The sequence below is a fragment of the Delphinapterus leucas genome, chromosome 1, assembly GCF_059928025.1.
Source record: "Delphinapterus leucas isolate spDelLeu-1000000601 "Yukka" chromosome 1, BTC_Dleu_Yukka2, whole genome shotgun sequence".
NCBI lineage: Eukaryota > Metazoa > Chordata > Mammalia > Artiodactyla > Monodontidae > Delphinapterus > Delphinapterus leucas.
Window position 1 is genome coordinate 107,741,278 of NC_143129.1, and position 26,974 is coordinate 107,768,251.

Consider the following 26,974-nt stretch of genomic DNA (forward strand, 5'->3'; position numbering starts at 1 on the left):
AAGCGTGACTGACAGGAAGAGCACCTGTCCATTGTACTCTTCTTTGGGGCTGGGCTCCCACCTCCATCACTCACGTGGAACATCTGCCTTCATTATCAGCCCCTTCGCCTCTGGGCACAGGGTACCTGGGACCGTCTTTGCTTTAGACATGTGGTTTTTGTGGCCATTGCACTTGATTTCATTAGTTACAACAAATTGAATAGAGCTTATGGTAAAAATGAAAATGCATCCTAGAAGGATTTTTATTCCTGGACACACTGGTCAGTCCCTAAACATTCCTCTAGAAAATACTTAGTAGGGACCCTTTGTGTACTGGACACAGACTTAGGTAACATAACACTGTAGACCTCCACAATCTAATTAGTATAAATAAACATTGGTATTAGTATAAAGTAAAAGACTGCATGAAATTCAAAAGTGCCATAAGAATAAGGTTCCATGTACCATATAATATTAAACGGGATGACTAATTTTCAGTGAGAACAGAAGGCTTCAGAGCAGAGGTTGTATTCTCTCTATCACAGAAAGAATGAAGAACATTTCAATAGGCAAAGTAGTTATGTGTTATTAATAAATACTATAATTATAAAATAGCAATACTAAACACCTGTCATGAATGTTTCATTATTGATCCAGCATCCAATTATGCCTCTGATTTTTTTGTCTCTGATTCCTCATTCTCCAAAGACGTGACCCTGAGCCACTTTAACCAAGAAACATTTATAGGTAAAAAACAAGTTGGCTTATAAGGGTAAATGCTGTGACAGTTTATAGGATTTGGTGGAGGTATTTATTTCTTCTTTTCTTTACCAAACACATGAGCCACCTGTCCCAGATAACAGACTTTTCTTCCTTTTTAAAAATTTTTATTGAATTATAGTTCGTTTACAGCAGATAACAGATTTTTAATGTTCATTCTCAGTTAATTGTATTTATTTTATTGCAAAAATGAGTTACCATTTTCCTCTGAGAATGGTTTTTAATATATTTCTCCCAACTAATGAAGAGGAGTGGAGAATATGGCAGATGTTTGATGTATTTTGAGAAAGGTTTAAGGGGAGGAAGAGATTGAGGAACTTTTCCAAATTCCCTTCCCATAGTTTTACCTATTTACTCAGCTAATATTTACAGAGTGCCTGCTATGTCTCAGCACAGACGACAGGAAGGGTATTCTTGGTAGAGTTAAGTGTTACTACTATGTACTCTAACTATTCAATAGAAACGCTGTACATTTTTCATTATGATGTGTGATCCAAATCTAAATAAATGCTTTAATTTTTGTTGTTCATTTTCCCTATAACGTTGGTGAGTCCCATCAGTAAAGGAGCATTTAATGGTAAGAACTAAGCAGCATGATTGGGGGACATGCATTCGACTAGTATTTATTGAGCAACTCCCCCGAGCCTGGTACTGTACATAATAGTTGACGTTTTGGGTAATTTAGTTTTCTGAAAATGACAATCAGTCAAAGACAGAAAAGAGTGTGGCAGTTTTAAAGTTAAGGACAAAATGTATTTTTGTTCCTAAAGGGAGAAGGAGGGTGTGGGCAGGGGTAGGACTAAACAAGTTGGGGACCAAATTCCTGACTGGAAGGAATTCAAAATGTCCACCTGAGAAACGTCCGCTTAAACAACAAGGACCTGCTCACTACTGGAGGGTGCAAAAGGTGACTTATCCCTAAGGTTCCTCCGCCTGTCCTGCCGCAAGCCGCACGGGGAGGCTAACACGTCCTGCAAGGGTCCGTACAGTTTGCCGGCCGAAGCGAAGCTGACAGCCTGCGCCGGGCGCTCGAGAGCCAGTGGCCGGCCCCACCTGCCGCAGGAGCCCGTCCCCGCCCCCCGGGCGCGCGGGCCAATGGGCTGGGCCCCAGGGGGCGGGTCGCGGCCGGGCGGGAGGTGCGAGGCCGTGGGCGGGGCGGCCGGGGCTGCAGTGGTCTTGGCTGTAGCTGCAGGGGAGGCGGCGGCGGTTTGGCCGGGCGTCCGCGGGCCGTGGGGGATGGGAGCGGCGAGCTCCAGCCCTCGGCGGCGGCGGAGGCGGCGGCGGCGGCGGCCGTGAATGTCGGGCGGGCGTCCGCGTCCGGGACGCGGGATGGAGCGCCGCGGTGAGTGGAGGGTGGCGGCGCTCGCTGCGGCCGCGGCTGGGGGCTGGGGTCACACGCGGCGGCCACCCACGAGTCGCCGTCCAAGGTCCGGGCGGCCCAGGCGGCGGCAAGGGAGTGGAGGCAACTTAGAGCTGCGCTGGTGGCTGGCGGCGGCGGGTCGGGCCGGTGTCCCCGGGACTCCTGGTCCTCCGGGAGGGGTCCGACTGGACGAGGGGCGCGGAGGGCGCGGCAGGAGCGGAGGAGCGGGGAGGGCAAGAGCGGGCGTTGCAAGGACCGTCGGACCCCGCTGTCCCCAGTTAGGCGACGCCGCCCGGCCAATGGGGAGAGGCTCTCGAGGCGGACTTCACTCCCTTTCCAAGTCCCCCCTGAGCGTCTGTAGCCCTTCTCCCTTTTCTAACCACATGCCCTCATCTGCCTTTAAGCGGAGTTCGGGCGGGGGCTCCTTTACTCCTCCCCGCCCCGCTTTTGATTTCCTTAACCGGGTCTTCACATTTGTCTTCTTTACTTGGGATCTTTTCGGAAGTTTGGTGCCCTTTCTGAAATTTTAGTCTGACAAATACAAAGGCTGAGATAAAATAACAAACACCTCGTGTTCCCTGTCTACCTTTTATCATACTTCGTCTCACCTAGGCCCGGCTGTTTATTTATTTTTGTTGGGGGGTCGGGAATGAAAAGTAGAAACACACTCCCCTTTCTACCCAAGTGCCCTACTCTGGTGCATCTCGGTCTGTCTTCACACTCCTCCCTCCCTCTCCCACCACCGCGACCCTCTCTCTCACACCCCTGTAGCCGTCCTACACACACACAGACACACACACACATACACAGAAACACACACGTACGCACGCACGCACGCGCGCGCTAACCCAGCCTGGTCCTAGGGCAAGCCCTGTGCTTTGCGAAATAGAAGTTGACAGGCGGGGGATTGCAGCTACTAAGAGGAGAGGAGAGCGTATCCCTGTGAGTTTGTTTCCCAGGCTGTCCTAGGACTCCTGTTCCAAACCTCAGCTCGAGGGACGGACTTCCTTTGGCCAGAACAACGTAGCCAGGGACTCTCCTTGTCTTTGAGCCCCTCTGACATTTCCAGGGTCTATCTCGCTTTTTCATCACCACTCCTCTTTAGAAACGAGGGGGAGGTTTGTTTACCAACTACCCCCACTGGTGGTATTTTGGTTTTTTGTTTTGTTTGATCTTCAACATCCTCTATCTATCGCTAACGGTGGATCTTTTAGGAGCTGTTAGGAGGGGAAAGTTCCAAGATGACGGTGGAGCCAAAATAACCAAAGAACTTTTTGTTGCACATTTACCTTTTCCTTTTCTCTTCTTTTTTGACAATTAGTTTTGACCTTTTGTTTGGTTTGAGGGAGGGGAGTTTCCTGTTCAAGAAAAAGAATTCATAATTAAATATGAAAGTGAATATTTAGAATGAGTCAAGAAATTACAAATCAAATTATGAGTCTTGGAGATTTAAATCCCTTTCTTCAGAGATTTCTATAGGCAGTTGCCAAGAATGCATAGTTAGAAATGCTTCCTGATTGTAGGAACTGTGCAAGTGAGGAACCTGGACACTAAAGCTTCATTAGTTTTATGGTACAAATAGCTTTAGTCTCCTGATTCTGAGAAAAGTTTTAGAGTGATTTGAAGGGAAGTAAGATAGACCTGGGTTGAAAATGTTTCAGTCCCCAGATTGGCAGGAGATAAAACTTTGGCTGAGATGAAGAAAGCACGGTTCTGCAAATCTATGGTGGCTGGTCATTCCTGCTCTGCCCACCTCCCTAAAATAGAACATCCACCTAAATTATCAGCACCTTCACTTCCCAGCTGTAAAAGCCCTTGACCTAGGAATGTGTGCTTCTACAACCACTGCTGTTGGTCCCAGTGGTTAGTACTGCATTGAACAAAGCTCATGCCCAGAAGGTACCCTGGAAAGATTTTCATTCCTGTACCATTGGTGATGCATTAAGCATTCGCTCAGAAAATTTAGTGTGATCCCACTCTGTGTTAGACAAGGTCCTGTGGAACCTTTCAGTCTATTGGGTAGAAGTAGACAATTCCAAATAAATAGGGCCCAAGGCATAGTATCTTGGGTTACCTGAGAAAAGTATGTTGAATGTCCTATGGGAAAGTTAAAGGGATGATTTATTTTCACTGGAGGGAATGAAAAGGCTTCTTGGAAGAAGTGATGTTTTGTGTGATATTGAAGTTAATTAAGAGAATGATTTTAATAAGCACAGAAGGCAGAAGGATCCTTCGGGGCAGAATTGCTGGTTATCTCTAATACATACAAGGATATCACTGATCAGCTTCCATGATTCTGCTTTGAAGGCTATTTTGTTTGTTTTTAACTTCCCACCTCATCTCCAGTATGATGATGAGCCACAACACAGAAAGACACATTCATGTGTAAAGAAACAAGGAGGTTTAAAAGGAAGGTTAGGAACACGTTTCAATATGGTGAGGATTTTTGTGGAGGGTTTGCAGTTTCTTCCTTGCCTTTATCATTACTCTGATAAGCAGAAGAGCCATTTGATGATATTGCCTCCCTAGGATAAAGTTTTTTTCTTTTTCTTAAAAAATGTTCCAGTATTTGTCACTGAGAAAGTTTTCAAATACCGTAGTCTTCCTTTCTAAGGAAGAAAATGGAAAATATTTTGAAAAATATTAAGGGAGAGAGGAAGTTGAATTCCAGGGATTATTCAAACAGAACCTTCTACAATTTTACTTTTAATTTACTTATCTGATATTCATTGAGCACTAAAAAATGATAACAGCTTTTTATACACTATGAGTGAGTTTTGACAATTGTATACACTCATGTAATGCCCGTAATCAAGATACAGAACATTTCCATTACTCCAAAAAGTAATGCTCATTTGGAACTCCCCCCACCTCCCATACTACAACCCCATCATCAGGCAACCATTCGTGCTTTTTGTTACTAAAGATTAGGTTCATCTTTTCTAGAATTTCATGTAAAAGGAATCATACAGCATATATTCTTTTGTGCCTGACTTTCATTTGGCATAATGTTTTTGAGATTCACCCATGGGTTTTTGCTACGTCGTAGATATTTATTGTTAAGTAGCATTTCATTGTAAGGCTGTATCACAATTTGTTTAACCATTTATCTGTTGATGGACATTTGGGTTTTTTCCAGTTTTTGACTATAATGCTACGTACATTTGTGTACAAGTTTTTGGATGACTGTATTTTTCATTTGGGGAGGGTATATAAAAGAGTAGAACTCCTGGGTTGTATGGTAAATGTATGTTCAACTGTATAAGGAACTGCCAGGCTATTTTCCAAAGTGGTGTTTACTGTGTATAGCAGCAGTGTGTGGGAGTTTTAGTTGCTCTAAATCCTTCCTACACCAAAGTTGGTATTTCAGTCTAGCTAAAATTGAGAATTCCAGTAGATATTTAGTGATATCTCATTGTGGCTTAAATTTGTGTTTCCCTGATACTAATGATGTTGAGCACTATTTCATGTGCTTATTGCCCAGTTGTGTATCTTCTTTTTTGAAGTGTCTCTTCAGATCTTTCACTTATTAATTTATCGTGTTATTCACTCTATTATTGCGTTGTAGGAGTTCTTGATGTAATTTGAATACAAGTCCTTTGTCAGATATTTTATCCCAGTTTGTGGGCTTAACAGTTGTCTTTCAAAAAGCAGAAGCTTTAAATTTTGATGAAGTCCAGTTTACCAGTTTTTGTTTTTTTTTTATGGTTCTTGATTTTTGTGTGTGAGAAATTCCCTGGATTTTCTCCCAAGTTTTCTTTTAGAATGGGGATCTTCAAACATATTCTTAAAGGACCAGATCATAAATATTTTAGGCTTACAGGCTACAGCACCTCAACCACTCAACTCTGCTGTTGTAGGGCAAAAACGGTTATTGACAGTACATAAACAGTTGGGCGTGGCTGTGTCCCCCCATAACTTTTATTTATAAAAACAAGCAGCTGCCTCCTCCAACTCCAGTATTTAAAAGACTGATAGTTTTAGGTTATATGTTTAGGTCTATGACACATGTTGAATTAATTTTAGGGTATGCTCTGAAGTAAGGATCAAGGATCATTTTTTTTCTCATATGGTTATCAAGTTATTTCAGCACCATTTATTGAAAAGACCATCTTTCCTCCTATTGAATTACTTTAGCAGCTTTTGAAAATCAACTGATTATATTTGTGGGTCTGTTCCTAGACTCTATTCTATTCTGTTGATCTATGTCTATCTCTATACCAATATCACACTGTCTTGACAACTGTAGCTCTATAGTAAATCTTAAAATCAGGCATTGTGAATCTTCCAAGTTTGTTCTTTTTTCAAAAATTTTTTGGCTGTTCAGATTTTTTACATATTTATATACATTTTAGACTCAGCCTATCAATTTCCATAAAAAAGCCAGGAGGGATTTTGTTTGGGATTGCTCGAACCTATAGGTCAATTTAAGAGAAATTAAAGTCTTAACAGTATTGAGTCTTCCAATCCATGAACATGGCATACTTATTGATTTATCCAGTTCTTTAATTTCTTGCCATTAGTGTTTTGTAGTTTTAAATTTAGGATCTTGCACACGTTTTGTCTAATTTATTCCTAAAAATATCTCGTTTTTTGATGTTATTATAAATGGTATTAGTTTCTAAAATGTCACTGTCCAATTGTTTGTTGCTAGTATGTAGAAGTAAAATTGATTATGGTATATTGACCTTGTAATCTGTGGCCTTGCTATATTCATTTATTAGTTGTAGTACCTTATTTATAGGTTCCTTAGGATTTTTGAGGTGCACAAACGTGTCAACTTGTAATAAAGTGTTTCACTTCCTCCTTTTCAATCTGAGTGTATTTTATTTCTTGTTCTATTGTACTGGCTAAGACCTTCAGTAACAATATTGATCCTGATCTTAAGGGGAAAACATAGTATTTCATTATTGACTATGATATTAGCTGTAGATTTTTGTAGCTGTCTCTTATCAGGTTGAAGAAATTCTTTTCTCTTCCTACTTTGGTGACTGCTTTAATCATGAAAGGTTGAAGAATTTTGTCAGATGCTTTTTCTGCATCTGTTAAGATGATCACATGGTTTTTCTCTATTGAATATTAAACTAAGCTTGATTCTTGGGACAGACTTTCTTGGTTCTAATGTATTATTCTTTTTTATATATTGTTGGGTTTGACTTGCTAATACTGTGTTAGGAAATTTGATCTGTAGCTTTCTTATAATATCTTTGTCAGCTTTTGGTATCAGAGTAATGTTGACCTCAAAAAATGAGTTGGGAAGTTTTCCTGCCTCCTCTATTTTCTGAGAGTTTTTGTAGGACTATTTTATGTGGTTCAATAGATTTCATTAGCGAGGCCATCTGGGTCTGCAGTTTTCTTTGTGAGATATTTTAAATTATGAATCCAATTTCTTTAATACATATAAGGGTATCCAGATTTTCTATTTCTTGTGTTAGATTTGGTTATTTGTGTCTTTTAAGACATTTTTACATTTTATCTGTGTTGTTGAATTTTTTGGCAAAGTTGTTTATAACATTCTTTTGTTTCCCTTTTAATATCTGTAGGGTCTGTACTGATGTTCCTTATTTCATTCATGATATTAGTAATTTGTGTTTTCTCTCTTTACTTTTTGATCAGTTCAGCAAGCTATTTATCTATTTAATTGATATTTAAAAAAACCCAACTTTTAGTTGATCTTTTTCTGTTATCTGTCTTCTGTATCATTGATTTCTACTCTTACCATTATTTCCTTCCTTTTACTTACTTCCTGTTCAATTTGCTCTTTGCTTTCTAGCTTCTTAAAGTGGAAGCTTAAATCATTGATTTTAGGCCCTCCTTTGTTTCTTTTTTTTTTGGCTGCATTGGGTCTTTGTTGCTGCACGTGGGCTTTCTCTAGTTGCAGAGAGCGGGGGCTACTCTTTGTTGCAGTGTGAGGACTTGTCATTGCGGTAGCTCCTCTTGTTGCAGAGCACAGGCTCTAGGCATGCAGGCTCAGCAGTCGTGGATCAGGGGCTTAGTTGCTCCACGGCATGTGGGATCTTCCTGGATCAGGGCTCGAACCCGTGACCCCTGCATTGGCAGGTGGAGTCTTAACCACTGCGCCACCAGGGAAGTCTCCCTCCTTTCTTTTTAATAAAGCATCTAAAGCTGAATATTTCTCTAACCACTGCTTTTACTGTGTAACTTACCCATTTTGAAATATCGTGTTTTCTTTTTTATTCAGTTTAAAATATTTTCAAATTTGCCTTGTGAAAATTTAACCCATGGATTAGTTAAAAATATATTTTATAATTTCCAAATATTTGGGGATTTCCCAATTATCCTACTGTTATTTATTCCAAATTTAACTTTGTTTGGGTCAGAGAACATACACTGTATGATTTCAGTTCTCTTAAACTTATTGGGACTTATTGTATGGTCCTACATATGGTCTATCTTAGTGAATATTTTATGTGTATTTGAAAAGACTGTGTATTCTGTTGTTGGGTAGAATTTTCTATAAATGTATATCAGGTCAAATTGGTTGATAGTATTATTTAAAATTTCTATATCCTTACAGATTTTCTCTTATTCTTTTTTTTTCTTGTTACACATTTTTCTTTGATCCACTTTTTAAAAAATTTAATTTCATTTTTAAAACAGCAGGTTCTTACTAGTTATCTATTTTATACATATTAGTTATATATGTCAATCCCAATCTCCCAATTCATCCCTCGCCAGCTCCCCCACTCCCGCTTCCCCCTTGGTGTCCATACGTTTGTTCTCTTATTTGTTCTATCAGTTAATGAAAGAGGATTGTTGAAATCTTAACTATCATTGAGATTTGTCTTTCCTCACATTTCTGTCAGGTTTTTCCTTGTATATTCTGAAGCTCTATTTTTAGGTGCATACACTTTTTTTTTTTTTTTTTTTTGTGGTACGCGGGCCTCCCACTGTTCCGGCCTCTCCCGTTGCGGAGCACAGGCTCCGGACGCGCACGCTCAGCGGCCATGGCTCACGGGCCCAGCCACTCCGCGGCATGTGGGATCCTCCCGGACCGGGGCACGAACCCGTGTCCCCTGCATTGGCAGGCGGACTCTCAACCACTGCACCACCAGGGAAGCCCAGGTGCATGCACTTTTAAGATAATGCCTTTATGATGAATTGACTCTTTTATCATTATGAAATGTTACTCTTTATCCTTAGTAAAACGGGTTGTCTCATATAATAGAGCTACTTCTGCTTTCTTATGATTAGTATTTGCATGGCATATCTTTTTCTGTGGTTTTACTTTCAACCTATCTGTGTCTTTATATTTCAAGTCTGTTTCTTACAGGCAGTTATGTAGTTGAGTCTTAAGTTTTTATACAATTTGACAATCTCTGCCTTTTTATAGGGGTGTTTAGAGTATTTATATCTAATGTAATTATTGATATGATTGGGTTTAAGCCTATAATCTTGTTGTTTGTCTTTAATTTTTCTTATCTGTTCTTTGTTTCTTTTTTTTCTTGTCCTGCCTTTTTTTTGGATTAATTTTTTAAAATTCCATTTATGTCCACTGTTGGCTTATTAACTGTACCTCTGAAGATTTTAATATACATTTTTAACTTATTATAATATACCTTCAAATAATATTATGCTATTTCACATATAATGTAAGAACCTTACTTTGATTTCCCTCCTCCCTTAATTTTTGCTATTGTGATACTTTTTGCTATCCAGCATATGTTGTAAATGCCACACACATGGTTATTACTTTTGTTTTAAATATCAGGGTTTTTTTTTTAAAGAAATTTACAAAATGACGCTTGTTTTGAAGATTTGTTGGGGTGAGTCTAGAATACTATTTTAGTAGGGCTGGGTTAGATGTACTACTAACACATGTCCTTCTTGGATCTCCCTTTGAGTATTCAACAGGTCTCTCTACTCTGGCTGATGAACACTCAGAGGTCTCCCAGACCTGCGAGAGCCCTGGGAATTGTTCAGCTACAGGTCCCTGGAAATTCTTTGTCTATCCTTGTGGGGATTCACCCTATACATATATAGCTTTGTATTCAGCAAGAAAATTAAAGAGTTGCCTATGCAAATTTCTGGAGCTCTTCTTCTGCCTACCTTCTTCCTATCCGGTACTCTGTCCTACAGATTCCAACTGTCCCAGTCTCCCTGAATTATGATCCCTTTCTCCTCAACCTAGCAAGAGTACCACACTCTGTTTGGCTTCCTCCTTGCATGCCATGGTCTAGAGTGTGTCTCCAGGCAGAAAGTTGGGGTGACTGTAGGGATCACCTCATTTGTTTGTGATCCCATCTCTCCAGGATCACAGTCCTGTGCTGTTTGTAGTCTAATGCCTGAAAACAGTATAGTGGAAGGGCAAGTCTGATCTCATTTATTCCTGCACTTGATGTATTTGAAATTTTAAGACTTTTTTTTTTTAAATCTGGAGATTTTCTTTTCATCGTTTTCCTTGCAATTTATTTGTTTAAGAAACTGTTGTTTGCCCTATAAAATGACCCACAGTCTAGATTTTACTGAGTGCATCCTGTGATGTAATTTAATATATTCCCTTGTCTTCTATATTGCTTATAAAGTGGTAATTGGGTCTAGAGCAAAGTTTCTCGACCTTGACACTATTGGCCATTTGGGGATGGGTAATTCTTTCTTAGGGGTAGAGGTAGGAGGGCTCAGGCGTGCTCTCTTGTGCAGCTAGGATGTTTGGCAGCATCCCTGGCTCTATTCACTAGATGTCAGTACAACTCCTTTCCAGTTGTGACAATCAAAGATGTCTCCAGACATTGTAAAATGTTTTTAGAACCATATTCTGTTATGAAAAGTAGGCTACCTGAACTACAGAATCAACTTCAGGAATATGAAGATCCTTACCCAGCAAAAATAGCAATACTACCTATGTTAACACTGAATAGAACACATGAAAAAGATTTTAACAGTATGCAAGTTGAGGCTTCATAGAATGACAGAAGAGCAATATCACAGAGGATGTGATTTCTGTTTTAGAAGGGAAAAATACTAGAGACAATAATAACGTAAAATGGTAAAAACACAATTTTAAGATGTTGGACTTCTACAATAGATATACAGATGGTTTTAATTTTTTTTAACCCTTTATAATTTAATTATCAACCAAGAATTTTGGAGTTGCAAAAAGGTATTGTTTCAATAGTGTACTTTTCATACTTGAAACTTACTTGTGTGACATAAAATTTCTTTAAACAAAATGCAAGTTAGGGGGAATTAATAAAACAACCCTTTTAATTTAAAAGTGAACTACCATTTTTGCTAATGTTTCCAAATATTGTATTCCTCCTTACTAAGGAAAAAGGGTAGAAAAGATGACAGATAATTAATCTGTTTTTTTAAAAGCTATAAGAGGAGGACTGGGATTGAGAGACTTCTCAAAATTTTCCTCAGATAACCGTACTTATAATTTAATGGTCTAATATTCATTGACGATTCACTCTGTGTTGGTTCTATGCAGAATAATTGGTTGTTTTGAGATGGTTTAGAGGTAGATCTGGTGGGAAGGGTCTTGAGATTAACCCAGAGCAGATCCAAGGGGCAGACTTTCCTCCCTTGAGTTCCCTGAGGGTTACCCTGCCTCTACCTTCCATGGCCTTCAGAATCCTTTCCTCTCTCCCCCGTTGGTGTCCTTCAGTTTAGTCATCAGTGGTTTCCATGGTGAGTGTCCATGGTGCATCATTCTCCTCCATTAGGGTTTGAAGGAACATTTGGTTGTTAGGTGTCCCCAGCATTTTTAGTGCTTTTGACCTGGCACAGTTATGTTTAAAGTTTTTAAAAATTAAGCAAAGATAAAAGAAATTACAATAAATGGAAATTAAGATAGCTCTACTATCTGCAAAATGAGAGTAGAGCCCAGGTAATCAAGGAGCCTGAGGTTCTCATATTTATCCTTTCCAAGTAACAACCTAGGGCCCTAATTGGGTTTATTTGTCCAGAATTGTTTGGGTGTGAAAGGTGTCCATCTCCCCTTTTTCTGTCCATGGGTAGTCTCCCTATTTCTCTCTCTATCATTTCTGTCTCTTTTCCTTATTCTGTCTGCATCTTATTTTCTCTTTCTCTGCCTCCATTTGTCTCTGCATCTTTCTTGGTCTTCTTTCTCTCTTCTCCACAATTGTTTCTCACCTTCTCACATCTCTCTTTCACGGCTTTTTCCTCTCCTTCCCTCCCATGTGCTCCTTTATGTCTCTGTCACACCACCACTTCTACCTCACATACCCTTTCTCCCCATGAGGATCTTGTGCGAGACATTGTTCAACTTTAATAAGGAAAACAATCCTCTTTATTAAGGAAATGGTGATAATGGAATAAGAAAGTAAAAAATAATTAATATACAGGTATTTAAAAATAGATATAAAGGGGTGTTTGCGATTGACTGCCTTATATTTCTTCCCCAAATCTTCCTTATGATTTAATAAGGGTTGGGATGCTCCAGCCCCCTTTTGCCCTGGGACCCCTGACCCCTCAGTTTGTTTCAGTTCAGGGCATCATCATTTTCCATGGTGAGAGTCCATGGTGCATTGTTCTTTTTATGTGTGGTTAGAAGGAGAGTTTGGTTTTGAGGTTTCCTTAGTGCCTGTGGCATGTCCTTGGTACTGTTGTGTTTGGGGTTTCAAGGGGTAAATTTGTGTAAGTTGAGTCGGACAGTTCCAGTGTGGAGCTAAAATATCCAAGACGCTGAGCATTTTCATATTTATCTTTTCCAAGTAGCACCTGAAGGGCCAAATTTGCTCTGTTTCCCCAGCGTTGATTTTAGTATAAGTGTTCAAAGATATGAGAGATGTTCCTCTTCTCTTTGCCAATGAGTGTTTTCTCCCTGTCTCACTACTTCACTTGTTGGCTGTCTCATGCTCACTTCCATTTTGTCCCTGTAAGTAGGCAGTCTCTCCTTTCTCTTTTATTTCTCAATATTTTCTCTTTCTGCCTCCACCTGTCTCTGCCTTCCTTGGTTTTGCCCCTCTCTCTCCCTATGTCTGCAGCCCCGCTTTCGTCCTACTTCTCCTCACACTCTCCCGTGTCTTTTTCTGCTTTCTCCCACATGCGATAATATTTTTCACTGCCTCCACCACTACCGCCAGCCACCCTGCCCATGTGCCCTCTGTTTCTCCATCAGTTCTTTCTGAATGTTCCAGAACTGAGATAACTAATGATGAGGCTTGTTCTCATGAGTAGAATGATGTAGAAGCTTTCAGCCCCTGCTGCTTTCTTTAATTATTCCATCTTTCTCAGACATTTTTCTCATTCTGAGCGAGTTTGAGAGTGCAGTTGAAGTAATATAGGTCTAAGTGGAAAATATGACCCTGTACAGAGGGCAGAGTAGTTGGCTGGTTTTGAGGAAGTTTATTCTTCCGGAAAGGAGCCAGGCCTGTGTTACACTTTACCTGTGTGGGGTCTGGTTTTTGTTTTCTTAATTTGGAGAGAGAGGAACGAGGTGGGCAAAAGAAGTACCTCATAAAAAATGTAGATTGCTCATCCAAGAAATTCCGATTTGCCAGATGAAGTCATCAGGTGACCTGTTCCTAAGGTTCCTCCGCCTGTCCTGCCGCAAGCCGCACGGGGCGTCTGACACGTCCTGCAAGGCTCGGGACAGTTTGCGGGCCGAGGCGAAGCTGACAGCCTGCGCTGGGCGCGCGAGAGCCAGTGGCCGGCCCCACCTGCCGCAGCGCCCGTCCCCGCCCCCCAGGCGCGCGGGCCAATGGGCTGGGCCCCAGGGGGCGGGCCGCGGCCGGGCGGGAGGTGCGAGGCCGTGGGCGGGGCGGCCGGGGCTGGCGTGGTAGTGGCTGTAGCTGCAGGGGCGGCGGCGGCGGCGGCTCGGCCGGGCGTCCGCGGGCCGTGGGGGATGGGAGCGGCGAGCTCCAGCCCTCGGAGGCGGCGGCGGCGGCCGTGAGTGTCGGGCGGGCGTCCGCGTCCGGAACGCGGGATGGAGCGCCGCGGTGAGTGGAGGATGGCGGCGCTCGCTGCGGCGGCGGCGGCGGCGGCGGCGGCGGCAGGGGCCTGGGGTCACCCGCGAGTTGCCGTCCGGGGTCCGGGCGGCCCAGGCGGCGGCCCGGAGTGGAGGCGACTGAGGGCTGCGCTGGGGGCCGGCGGCGGCGGGCCGGGCCGGTGTTCCCGAGACTCCTGGTCCTCCGGGAGGGGTCCGACCGGACGTGGGGCGCGGCGGGCGCGGCAGGAGCGGAGGAGCGGGGAGGGCGCGAGCTGTGGCCCTGAGCAGATGATGAAGATAATAAAAGCAAACACATAGCACGTCCCACGTTCGGCGTACAGTTTTCTAAGAGCGCTACACGTTTTAACTTCACGAGAGTTCCACGATTATTTAATTTTTCACACGGGGGAAACCTGCCGGAACACACAGACTCGTAATTGGCATAGTGTGATTTAAAGTCGGACAGTTTTGCTCCAGAATCTGTGCTCCCTACCGCTACAGAGTCCGATCGGATCCTGTCCCACCCCCCCTGCCCTGACAGCAGCCCTCAATTCATCTGGGTCTCTGTCCCGAGATATCTTAGGATTTCCGTGGTGCATTGTTCTCGTCCCTGTCTTTTGAGCTGAGGGAGGGGTGTTTCGTTCCGAGGCCTCTTGAGCCTCAATGTTTTTTCCCCAATTCCGTTGTGGGCGTGTTTGGGGCTTGACTTTTTTTTTTTTTTTTTTGACGGGTGAGCCCAAGCCTGAGACGTTTCAAGCTGGAGCGCTAGTGGTTCACGAGACTTGTGTCTCCATATTCATCTTTTTTGACTCTCTTCCTCAATAAAGAATTGGCCTGATACCTCTTCGGAGAGGAGGACTGTTATTTGCTAAAGGCGGGAGCTGAGCGCCCCTTCCCCTTTCTCCAGGTGTCTCCGAGACGGCATCTCTTGTCCATCGCTATCAGTGCCTGCAGCCCTTTTTGGTTGCTCCATGTTCCCATTCTGTATTTAAATTCTGGGATGGGGAACGTGGTCTTTGGCATTGGGTAGTTTTGGAGAGCCCTGCCTGTCAGGAATGCTGGACATTCTGGAGGCGTGGGAGGTTGGGCAGCTTCATCTTCTTTAAACGTGCTGAATTCTAACTGCCCAGGAATGAAGTGTATGTGCGTTGCACGCCTTTCTTTAGAAATTAGTTATTTGCATATTATTGATAAAACTTTTTAACATGCCCCATTCTGTTTTTGTGAAACGTGCATTTAAAAAACATAATGAAAGACCTCCAGAATGAATTTTTCTGATTTTTAAAAACATCTCTAAGTAGCAATAGATTATTACCAATCAGAAATTTGTTGAAATAGCAGATTTCAGAAATATATGGCGGTTTTTCCTGAGGTAGAAATAGTAAGATAGGGAACTATTAAGTACAGATATTTGGGTTTGTTTTACTCTTCAATTAGGCAGCCATGTGCCTAAAATGAAAATGCTTCTGTAAGGATACATTTGGGGAGGAGGAACATGGGGCAAGAACATTTGATTAACACAGGCTCCTGAAGTCTTGGAAAAGCCACATTCCAGGGTACCAGAAGTTAGTGTTCACATTTCTAATACACATATTACTTAGAATTTAGAACATATAGAGAAAGTAGTTTGGCACAGTGATTTTCTCTTTGCTACAAAGTTCTTTGCGAAGTGGATAAAATGCTTTTTTTATGTTGATGGTTTGGAGTTGGAAGAGATGCAGAGAATTAGGAGAGTTTCACAAATATTTTGCTCAACAGTCTGTTTGCACAGTTCAGACTTCACTTGGAAGCCATTTAGTAGGTTTCCATGAAGTCAGTTAAGTTTCTGGAATTGTTTCCAGTCCTATATTTCTTGTTCACAATAAACAGACATACTGTAGTGAAGTCACATTTTGTTCATTACTTACGTATGTTAACAGTCTCCCACAGTAAAGCACGCTAGTGATAATGGCTAACAGTTATTGAGTCTTCATGATGAACCAAGCATTGTGCTAAGTGCTTTCCATATTATTATCTCATTTAATTAAATTTCCAGTTGCAATCTGTTAGTAACTACATTTTATGTTACCACCAACTAGAGGATGTTCATTTTGGGACATGAGAAAGTAATGTGGATGATCTCGGAAAGTGTATAACCTCCAAACTTTCTCATTATCATAGTTCAATTTTGTGAAAGCTTGGATTAACTTTATGTTAACATTTTTTTCAACTGTAATGTTTCCTTCAGTTTGAAATATGAAAAGTAGTAAAGTATATGTAATAAAAGTAGTACATTGCTCACCGTAATCTCGACTAGAGGTAGAGTATAACCCCTTTTAGTTCCTCACTTCCCCATCGTTTTTGTTCGTTTACAGACATTCTTAGTCTTGACTAAATATATTCAAGCATTTCTGAAACACTTTTTACAACTTTGGGCTACTAATTTGACAGTTAAAATAATTTGTTTTTACTGAGATAGGTGAATTGTTTTATTCGAAGCTTGTGATATATGCTTTAAAATTTATAACCATCTTTTTACCAGTGACAATGACCAATTTTCTAATTTACTAAACTAAAAGCCATCAAAATTAATCAGAGTGACTTTATTAAGTAAGCTGCAAAAGTGATGAATTAAGCTAATAGTCTTCTCAATTGACGATTTGTAAAAGAGCTGCCCAAACAAGGCACTTGAGTGTTTTGTTTGTTTTTGTTGGAGGGGAGACTTAGGACAATTTGGGGGGCACTATTATTATAGCTAAGTTCATTTGAGAAGTTATTTACACATTTAAGGATTAATGTTAGATAGGTTTGAAACTAGATTAAATGTAGAAATTGCATTTCCAGAAATAATTTGAGATTAATAAGAATACTGAATAAAGGAATTTTAAAAGCCATTGAAGAAGTGTCAGGACACCTTATTTAATAATCAGAAGTAGAGAAACAATAATAGAAATCAACCTTTGATTTCAGTTTTATGTACTCTTGCCATTACTCAACTTCATATGCTTGGTTTTTTGGTAAGATACTATTTTAGAGACAGATTTTTAAAAACCAATTCTATTTTCCGTTCAAAACACTGCAACAATCCAGAGTTAAACATTTTTATTTCTGTAAAAATTAATTGAAACTTTATAAACTTTTAAAGTTTATAAATTCATTATACACTACTTATTATTATTCATTATTAGTTCTGCCAATTCATCACTCATTCTGCAGAGAGTTTTGAGTTGTTTATCCCTCATATGCCAAGCACTGTGCTTTAAGCAGAGAACGCTTGGTTAGCAAACATTGGTCATGATTTTGAGATTATAGTCTGGATAAGGAGACACGAGTCACCTATGAGAACTTCGATAAGTGCAGTGATGAAAAGTATAAGATGGTACAAAGCATATAACAGGAGATTCTGTTCTAGTTTGGTGGTGGTGGTGGTGGTTATGGGAGCAGGGGAGGTCCAGGAAGGTTTCTTTGAGGAAGTGATCTTTGAGCTGAGATCAGAATGAGTAAACAAAGAGGAAGGAGTAGTCCAGGCAAATGGAACTGCATATAGACAGGACCCTGAGTCCAACAGTTGGTGTTTCTCAAGTTGTAGGGACAGAACCCATTATAATTCTGAGACCAATTTGGTGGGTTGCAATCGGCTTTTTAAAAAATGAAATGGGATAGGAAAGAAAACATCTGAGTACATCACCTGGCTCCTTAGCCAGAATCTGTTTTATGTTTACGCATTCCTACACACACACCACACACAAACATAACATACTTAATGTGTATACTGGCTCCACTGTGGGTCACGGTAAACAAATACTGTTGGAAAAATGAGAAAGAGGTGTGTGTGGCAGGAGTGTTAAGTGTTTAGTAGGAATTGTGACTCCAGAGGACGTTGCAGAGGTAAGTAGGAGCCAGATTTCATGCTGAGCCTTGTAGTGCACGATAGCATCTCACTTGTCTTTTGGAAGAGTTTTGAGCAGAGAAATGACATGATGAGATTCATGTTTTGAAAATGTACTCACTACATTTGGAATGAGACAAGAATGGATGTGGAGAGGTCATTAGGAAATTAGTAACAGCAGCTAGACTACTCCTTCCTCTTTGTTTACTCATTCTGATCTCAGCTCAAACATTTGAAAAATGTTTTAATAATGCTTGAGCTAATTTAATTCCTCCAGTCATTTCCTTTTTGATTTCAAACAAAATTAGGACTTTTAATTACAGAAAGGTAAAAGGTAAGGATGAAGCAGAAACAAACTAAGATTTTCTTGAGTTCCAACTATGTGCCAGGTTTAGGTGTTTTAACATATGAAGTCTTTAAACTTTGGGTTCCCTTTTAATCTTCATACAGCCTGTAAGCAAATTGTACAGGTCACACATTTAGGAAGTATTCAGTAACGATTCAATTCTCAATCTTTCTCATAACAAAGATTGTGATTTTATTATACCACCCTGAAATTACCAAAAATATTGCTCTAGTAATCATACATTTATTTGTTCAACCAATCCAGGTGTGTCAGATTAGTGGGCATCTTTAGAACTTGTTTTCAGCAGAGAAATGTTCTTGATGAAAGGTGATAATCCGGAATGTGTGTGTGTGTGTGTGTGTGTGTGTGTATGAGTATGCATTATTATTGAGAACATACTGTACTTGAATTTCTTTTATGTGTTGGACACTTCTATACCATTGTCTCTTTTAATGCTTACAATAATCTCATGAGGTAGGTATCGTCAGGATGTTATTTCCATTCTATAAATGAGTTTACCAAAGTGAGGAGATTAACAGCTTGTCAGGTCACGCATAGTAAGTGATGGAAGGGGATTTTGAAAACAGGTCTTTCTTTTTTCAAAGCTCATATTTCACCTTTATTTTTGAAGGTGATGTCATGGAGGGAGAATATTTTCTTCCACTAATTGACATTTCAGAATAACTTTTAAAGTTTAAAAAAATTCTGTACCTTAGGAGTTAAGAGGAAGTTTATTAAGAGCATGGGTTTTGGTGACAAGGCAGATGTGGGTTTAAGTACCAGTTCATTTATCAGCTGAGAGCTTAAACAAATTATTTAACGTCCAAACCTCAGGTTCCTAACTTGTGAAATGAAGAGAATAGTAGCTTGCATATCATAGAGTTGTCAAGGTTATTGGCACTTAATAAATGGAAGTTGCTTTATCAGTAATACAGGGTTTGTTGTTGTTGTTATTGTTTTAAATAGAATATTGAGGCAGGCTTTGGGCTATTTGTGAAAATCTAGTATAATGTCCCCTGATTAATGTAGTATTTGTGTTTCTCTCTTTTTCTCACCCCCTAAAGGAGTTCCGTTTTTTTGACTGTTATATGAAAGGATGATTGCTCACAAACAGAAAAAGACAAAGAAAAAACGTGTCTTGTCAACAGGCCAGCTCTCTACTGATGTTACAACTTCTGAAATGGGGCTCAAGTCCATAAATTCCAACTCCATTTTGGATCCTGATTACATCAAGGAGTTGGTGAATGATATCAGGAAGTTCTCCCATGTGTTACTATATTTGAAAGAAGCTATTCTTTCAGGTTCGTCAACTCTTTTCTCTTAGCATTCTTACTGAATAGTTTGTAAAATTTAATTGCCAGCCTAGCTACAGATAAGTGTATACACAGTAGTAGCAACAGGGTATTCTGCTTTAGCTGTTCTTTTTTTTATTTTTTGCCAGATGTTTGATGTTTACAGTGTAAAGTATTTTATAATCAGATACAGTGCAATACATAGTAGAAATTTTGGTAAGTGAGGGAACAAGAATTCAAAAAAAAAAATTCATTCTTTGGTTCTTAGAAGTTGGACCCATTTGACATGGGAGATTTTTAGATAATTGGAATTTTAGCCTTCTTGTTAATGGTAACACAGTACATTCATTGGTCTTTAATAAGCAGACTGATGTTTTTAATTTACATTGTTGACACTTCTGCCTGGATTCAGTTTTCTATATTGTTCCTAAAAGAATCTAAAATCACTGATTTGAGTGAATTTTTTCCTCAAAAATCAAACTTAATTCTGTTTTGCTATTCTCTTCCTCAATTAAGAGATAATCACAGACTTTATTCTCTGTCTAGTTAGAAATGGATAATGGAGCATGAGACTTGATTCTCCTGAAGTTAAGAGCTATATGTATTTGTACCCCCTGACTTGATCTTAGTACTTAAGTCTTTCAACTTTCCGTGCCTCTTTTATATCTAATTTTGATGGCAATGGTAATTAGTAATCATACAGTTCCTATTCTTTTGTAATAAGTAGCAGTTCAGTCCATATTCATAAAGGTATGTCTGGATGTAGAAAAATGAAGATTCCTAGTGTTACTTATATGAGACTTTCTGAGGCTTCATAGACATTTATAAGATTTCCATAAATATTTTCTGTGTTTATAAATTAGATATTCATTTTCTGACATGCGTTCTGAAAAACAGAAACTGCAGCCATGTCTTCTATTTGTCCTAAATGCTGCTTTTAGGAGTTTATTTCTAACCTAATTATAATTTTCAAGTTGAAATGCCCAAAATAACCTGGACTTGAATTGTAGCCTCAAAATTTTAGTATTTGAATTTTCCTTAAAATGACAATCACATAAGTCATTCTTTTGACACTGTATGTATGTTTTTAGAAAAGAATTTACCTACACTTCTGTTCATTTTAATAGCTTGAGTTTGAAGTCTAATTATGGATAATTAAATGGTAATAAAGTTATCTTGTTAATGTGGAAAGATATTCTAAATACATTAAGCATTATACTGGTAACAGATTCATTACTAAAATGACACATCTGCCATTTATTTAAAGAAGCATACCTTTGTAATAAAGACTTGTTCTTAACTGAGTTAATTGTTTTAAATTTGTTTTTTAATTCACATACAGTAAAATTTACTCTTTTTGTTGTAGCTGGGTTAATTTTGAATTTGAAATTTAAAATGATGTATTAATTAACAAATCATTTACTTCACTTTAGGGTAAAATCTGATTTTATTTAATGTATCAATAAAAATAGGTTTTCATTAATATAAATCAGATTTTTAGTTAGGATATCTGTTTGTTTTTATTTGTTTTCCATAGGAGATTTATATCATTTGAAATCCTCATCTCGCATATTTATCCCTTGTTTCACAGATTTAAAATGATGGTAATTTAAAACAAGTTGGACCCACTCCTTATCTCCACAATATTTTTATATGAGTTTTAATTTGTGAGTAAACAGTTCATAGGTTAGGAAGAAAGAGGACTGAAAGGTGATCCTAAGTGAGAAGAAAAGAGAAAATTGGTAATAAGTATAAGACAGCAAAAGGAGATTACCTTTTGAGGCAAAAGGAGATTACCTTTTGAAGTAAAAGGGTGTGTGTGGAAATATATATTTTAGGAGTGTGTCTGTACTTGTCTCCCTGTTTTATTTAATTTATTTAATTTATTATTTGTTTTTAGACCTTTTAGTTTATATTGGAGTATAGCTAATTAACAATATTGTGATAGTTCCAGGTGCACAGCAATGTGACTCAAGGAAATATATTTTTTACAGAAATGTAATATTAAAAATCTGAAAGGATGTTATTCTTTTAATAAGAAAACCAGTACTTCATAATTTAAGACTTGATTATATTGCTAATAATAAAAAAGCTTGCCGTTTATGATTGGTAAATTAATTTAAAAATGTGAAAACCATCTTTTGGGTAACCAACTCTCATTAGTAGGCAGTGGCCAGAGTATTTTCATTAATTTATCTTTGGATTGATTTTAATGCTTGGTTCTTCAGTCAGAGTTAAAAGGATTTATGTATGCCATCTCAGAATAAATCTTGGATTTAACAAGAATTTGTTTTCTCTGTCTTTGCATCATTGTTATCAAAATCTAGAAATATATTCTTTAGTTTATTTGAATTGATAGAACCTTTTTTGTTTGTTGTTTTCCTTAAGGGAGTATGTTAAACATAAATTAACCTCATTATAGATGACAAGAAATGCTACATAATAATATGCTTCTTTAATTTTGCTCATGATTTTCAGCTTGTTAGAGTATCATACTATTTATTTATTTAATAGAATTATTACAACAATCACATGAGATCTTCAGGAAAACAGGTAAAAAGTTTAAATTCTGTAACTATTTAAGGTGGTGGTATTATATATGTTACTGGACGTAGACATAGGCCATGCTTTTGTCTCTGGGTATTGAGAAATATCCCTGGACTTCTGCTGTTCTTTAGTACCAGCATAGTTGTAAACTGTGGCCACTGTTTTTATTTTGGAGTGAGGGATCCTTGTCAATATTGTATCAGCGGCCTTGCCAGTATTTTGTCTTTTGCCTCCTTAAAAGAAGGAAGCCAAATTTTTGATATTGTTTGTTACTTTTCAATTCATGTCAGTTGGCTGTTAAAAAGCTAAAAAGTTAGCTTTTAAGAATATGGACTGTGGGTATACTAATCACCTTTTGATGTTATCTGGATACCATTTTCTCTATGTACTTTACCTGTCATGAGGCAATGGTGTGCAAAATCACTTGACTACTGCTTCAAGTGTTAAATCATGTTGTTGAGACTAGGCTTAGGTTAATAGCTTTGTGATAGGTTTATAGCCACATTTCCCTTTCCTAAACTAGTTACAGAGATGATATATAATTGTATATGGTGCTTCACATTTTACAGAGTACTTTTACATACAGTTTAATCATGCAGTCCCCACAAAGGCAGGTACTTTTAGACCTGTTTCACAGATGAGTTGTATGTATAATTTAGATTATGTGATTTCATCAACCTCTTATTGCTGATAAATAGTGGTTTCATTTGGAACCCATAGGTCATGAATGCAGAATGGTGTGTTCTTTTCTTGCTATCTCAGCTGCTTCACGTGGCAGGTACTATAAAAACACTGCTCAGTTTTCATTATTTCATTAACCAATTCTGTTTTCCGTGGGGTTTATCTCGACCTGCACTATCCAATATGGTAGCCTCTAGACATATGGCTATTTAAATTTAATTAAAATTTAAAATGCAGCTCAGTTGCAGTACCACGTTTCAAGTGCTTATTTGCCACCTCTGGTTAGTGGTTGCAGTACCACGTTTCAAGTGCTTATTTGCCACCTCTGGTTAGTGGCTACCATTTTGGATGGTGAAGTTATAAAAATTACCATCATTAACAGAGATTTCTATCAGACAGTGATGGTATAGACATTTGGCATTTATCAATCTCGAGAATATTGAGATGAATTTTTGAGCTATAAGTATTTTTGATTTGTATAGCATGAAAAGAAAACCTAGAAAAAGTTGTTATTGGAGCAAATTAAAGAAAATTTTACCTAGAAATAGGAATTCTTGGAATCTCCCTCAAATTGCCTTTGGAATGTTAGCTTTCATGCCGTTCTTTGATTTGAACTAGCAGATCACTTTCCAAGCATTTTATACAAGTTGGTGAGATTGGTAGTAAGGAATGGCAGAAAGAGCTCAGGAAAGAGAATCACACAATCGAGGTTCTAGGCCTAGTTCTGCTATCAACTAGTTTTGGAATATGGCTTAAGTCATTTAATAATTTGTTAAGAATGAGGCACTTACACCAGATGCTATTGATTTTATAATTCTGTGATCCAAAAATTGATTAGAGTTGGAAATTCTACGTTGTTCGGAATATTGACAATTCAAGGCTGAAGAAAACAGCTAAGTATTTGTTTTCAAACTATGTAATGCATTTTAGAGGACATTCGCCTCCCACCAGTCTGTAGGATTTTTTTTCTTTTTTTTCCCCCCCGGCACGCGGGCCTCTCACCGCTGTGGCCTCTCCCGCCGTGGAGCACAGGCTCCAGACGCGCAGGCCCAGCGGCCATAGCCCACGGGCCCAGCCGCTCCATGGCATGTGGGATCTTCCCGGACCGGGGCATGAACCCGCGTCCCCTGCATCGGCAGGCGGACCCTCAACTACTGCGCCACCAGGGAAGCCCTGTAGGATATTTTAATGTGAGTTTTATGTTAAGTTTCTTAAGTGTGGGTTTATGAAATTTTCCCGAGTGAGAACGTGAAGCTCATATTGCAGCAGGTGTTGATGAACTGATTAGAGAAAATTAGTGTCTGCCAAAGAACTCTTTGCCCCCAACAGAGTTAAGATATGTATGCACTGTCTCTACTGGTTTTTTTTTTCTTTTAATTAATTAATTATTTTGGCTGCATTGGGTCTTCATTGCTGCACACCGGCTTTCTCTAGTTGGGGCGAGTGGGGGCTGCTCCTCATGCGGTGCGCGGGCTTCTCATTGCAGTGGCTTCTCTTGTTGCGGAGCACAGGCTCTAGGTGCGCGGGCTTCAGTAGTTGTGGCTCGTGGGCTCTAGAGCGCAGGCTCAGTAGTTGTGGCACACGAGCTTAGTTGCTCCGTGGCATGTGGAATCTTCCCGGACCGGGGCCCGAACCTGTGCCCCCTGCATTGGCAGGCAGATTCTTAACCACTGTGCCACCAACGAATTCCTCTACTGTTTTTATTTACAAAAAGTGGAGAGCTTAATGAGGGAGATCAGAGGACTATGAACATGCTTACTTTGATAGGGTAAGTGATAGTTTGTTGATTCTCTGTCTACTACTTATTTCCAGGAGGAGGTTACCCTGTAGTCTTATATAAGTAGCAGATGTGGAATTTGAAGTTTTAGATCTACACCTTGTGTCATTAAGGTGCATTATGAATAATTACAGGGCAAAATTTTCATCTTATGTTAAAATGCTGAAGGCACACAATTATGCATATGTCTTTTGTATTTAAATATAACACTGCAGATTAATGTATGTGCAGTCTAAGTACCAGTTCAGGTTTATGGTTGCCCCCCTGAGGAATAATGTGTTCTGAATTCCAAAGAACACATTCATAAATGTTCTTCTAGATTATACAGTAATCTTAAACTCTCTCTTTGTGACATACTTCCCATTCCCAGGTGGAACACCATGCGTGGAAGTTCAAAATCTGGAAATTTGAAAAGTGCAAGGCTTTTAATTCAGCTAGAAAGACTAGTGCAAATTGCTTAATTTGTCTGGTACTCAATGCTTGGCAGTGTCCATTGCCATTATAACATATATTTGAAGAAAAATTGGCAGTTAGTCTAATACTTCTTGTAGCTTTTTGATTATGTAACACTATTTTTTAAATGGATTTTAATAAGTTTACTGTTGTGACAGTGGTGGCTTGTTTTTCTGTTTTGTTTTTTAAATAGGCTAGAAAGGAAGATTAAACTTTATCATCAGTTTTAGATAAACTAGTTAAGTTCTCTCATTATTAAAAATGATTTCTAACTTGAGTGTATCACTTTTAATTTGTAAAAATGTAACTGATCTCTTAAGTGATAGCTTTTGATGAATTCTGGGTCCTAAATTTGATAGAACTATAGCCAGAAGTGGTATATTAACTTTCTAAAGCAAATTTTATTGAAAGAAGGAATTAAGTAAAAATTTTAATGTCATTAAATATTATGTTCTGTTGTGAGAGGGAAGTTCTGTATAATTTTCAAAGTCTTAATTGAAATCCTGTGTTGTGGATTACCCCAGTTTTTTTCCAGATTAAATGAATATACAGGAGGATGTGTAAATTTATTTAGGCAAATTCCAGTGAGTATTAATTTTACCATTGTTGACTATTACTTAACTTTCACCTTCCATAGTGTGCAAGATATTTTGTGGAATATTGGAAACATTAAGTTGCTAGTCTCAGATATGTCCTCCTGCTATGTTTTTTTAGAAGTAAACCTCTCTAGAAGTGATTTCCAATGGTTACCGTTTAGGAAAAGCTAATAAGAATGTTAGTAGTTTATGGCTTAGTGCCTAGAAGGTACAAAATGAATCCTTGAGGAATGAAGTATGAAATCCAGGTAGCTCATTTATTACACATGTGCCAGCTCTTAGGAGATAGCTTTCCTCTTCTGCACTTGCCTAGAATGGCTTACATAATGTTACCATTTACAGTAGTTAACTGGTATATTCGATTGGAAGTTAAAGCCTGTTAAATCACAGATTGCAGAGTATACCTGTCATTAAGCTATAACTTCTTTAACCATGTTAAAGTTCTAGAGCCAGAACCCTGAGGTGGAATCCTCATTCTGCCACTGTTTGTATTTAGCCCTGGGCCAATTACTTATATTCTCTGCCTCAGTTTCACGTCTGCTAAAAGGAGATAATAGTACCTACATTATTGAGTTGTGAAAATTAAATGAGCTCATAATTCATTTATATAAAGCTCATAGAATAAGTGTTTTAAAATGTCAGCTATTATTATTTTTACAATCCCCAAGTGGCTGGATAACGAAAGCTGCACTTTAGGCTTCATTTTATCCTGTAAATTCAGGAGTCATTACAGAAAAAAAGAAGTGAGTTTCCTAGTGATAAGTTATGAAACTTTTTCCTTCCTTCTTGTTTTCATTGCTTTCCCAGAGTGGTTAAGCTGAATTAACAAGACTGATTTTAAAAATTATTGTCAGTTTTTTTTAAATCAAGGAAAACACCGTAGTTTTTTTCATTTATTTACATAAGCATTTCCATGAAGTGTTTGCAATATAAACACTGTGGTATTGTGTTAATGCATGAGAACCAAAAAGTGGAACTGGCTAATCTGTCCTCACTTGATAAGCTGAATGAAGCAGAAAATAAATGGCACAAATGAATGAAACAATAAATTAAAATTCAGATTACCATATAGGGATGGTAGATAAACAAGCAAACTTTGGGATACAGGAGTTTTACTCTTCTATATAGCTGGTGTTAAGACTAGTTGAACATTATAATATTTGCATATATAATACCTTTGTAGTATAAATTGAATGATTACATTTACAACGTGACCACTATAAAACTTAAAAATTATCTGGTAATTATATGACTAAATTAAGTACTATAACTTGATAGGTATAGAAATATTTTTGTAAAATATACTCTTAATTATGATTTTATTTCTAAGTAATTTACTAATTTAGACTTTACATATAAAATTAAATTGAAATTTAACTTT

At 38.7% G+C, this 26,974-nt stretch overlaps 1 protein-coding gene across 2 annotated transcripts in view; it reads left to right on the forward strand.

Moving 5' to 3' along the window:
- The first annotated feature begins 1,991 nt into the window (after window positions 1-1,991).
- The window catches only part of ARHGAP29 (Rho GTPase activating protein 29), a 77,374-nt gene continuing 52,391 nt past the window's right edge, over window positions 1,992-26,974 (forward strand). Inside the window, exons 1-2 of one of the 2 annotated variants that reach the window (XM_022553314.2) lie at window positions 1,992-2,101; window positions 19,312-19,548. In XM_022553314.2, the coding sequence (XP_022409022.1) occupies window positions 19,344-19,548 (205 nt within the window). In that variant the 5' untranslated portion in view covers window positions 1,992-2,101; window positions 19,312-19,343. Of the gene's footprint in view, window positions 2,102-13,928; window positions 14,044-19,311; window positions 19,549-26,974 lie in introns of those variants that run through there. The other variant, XM_022553313.2, reaches the window with a different exon arrangement.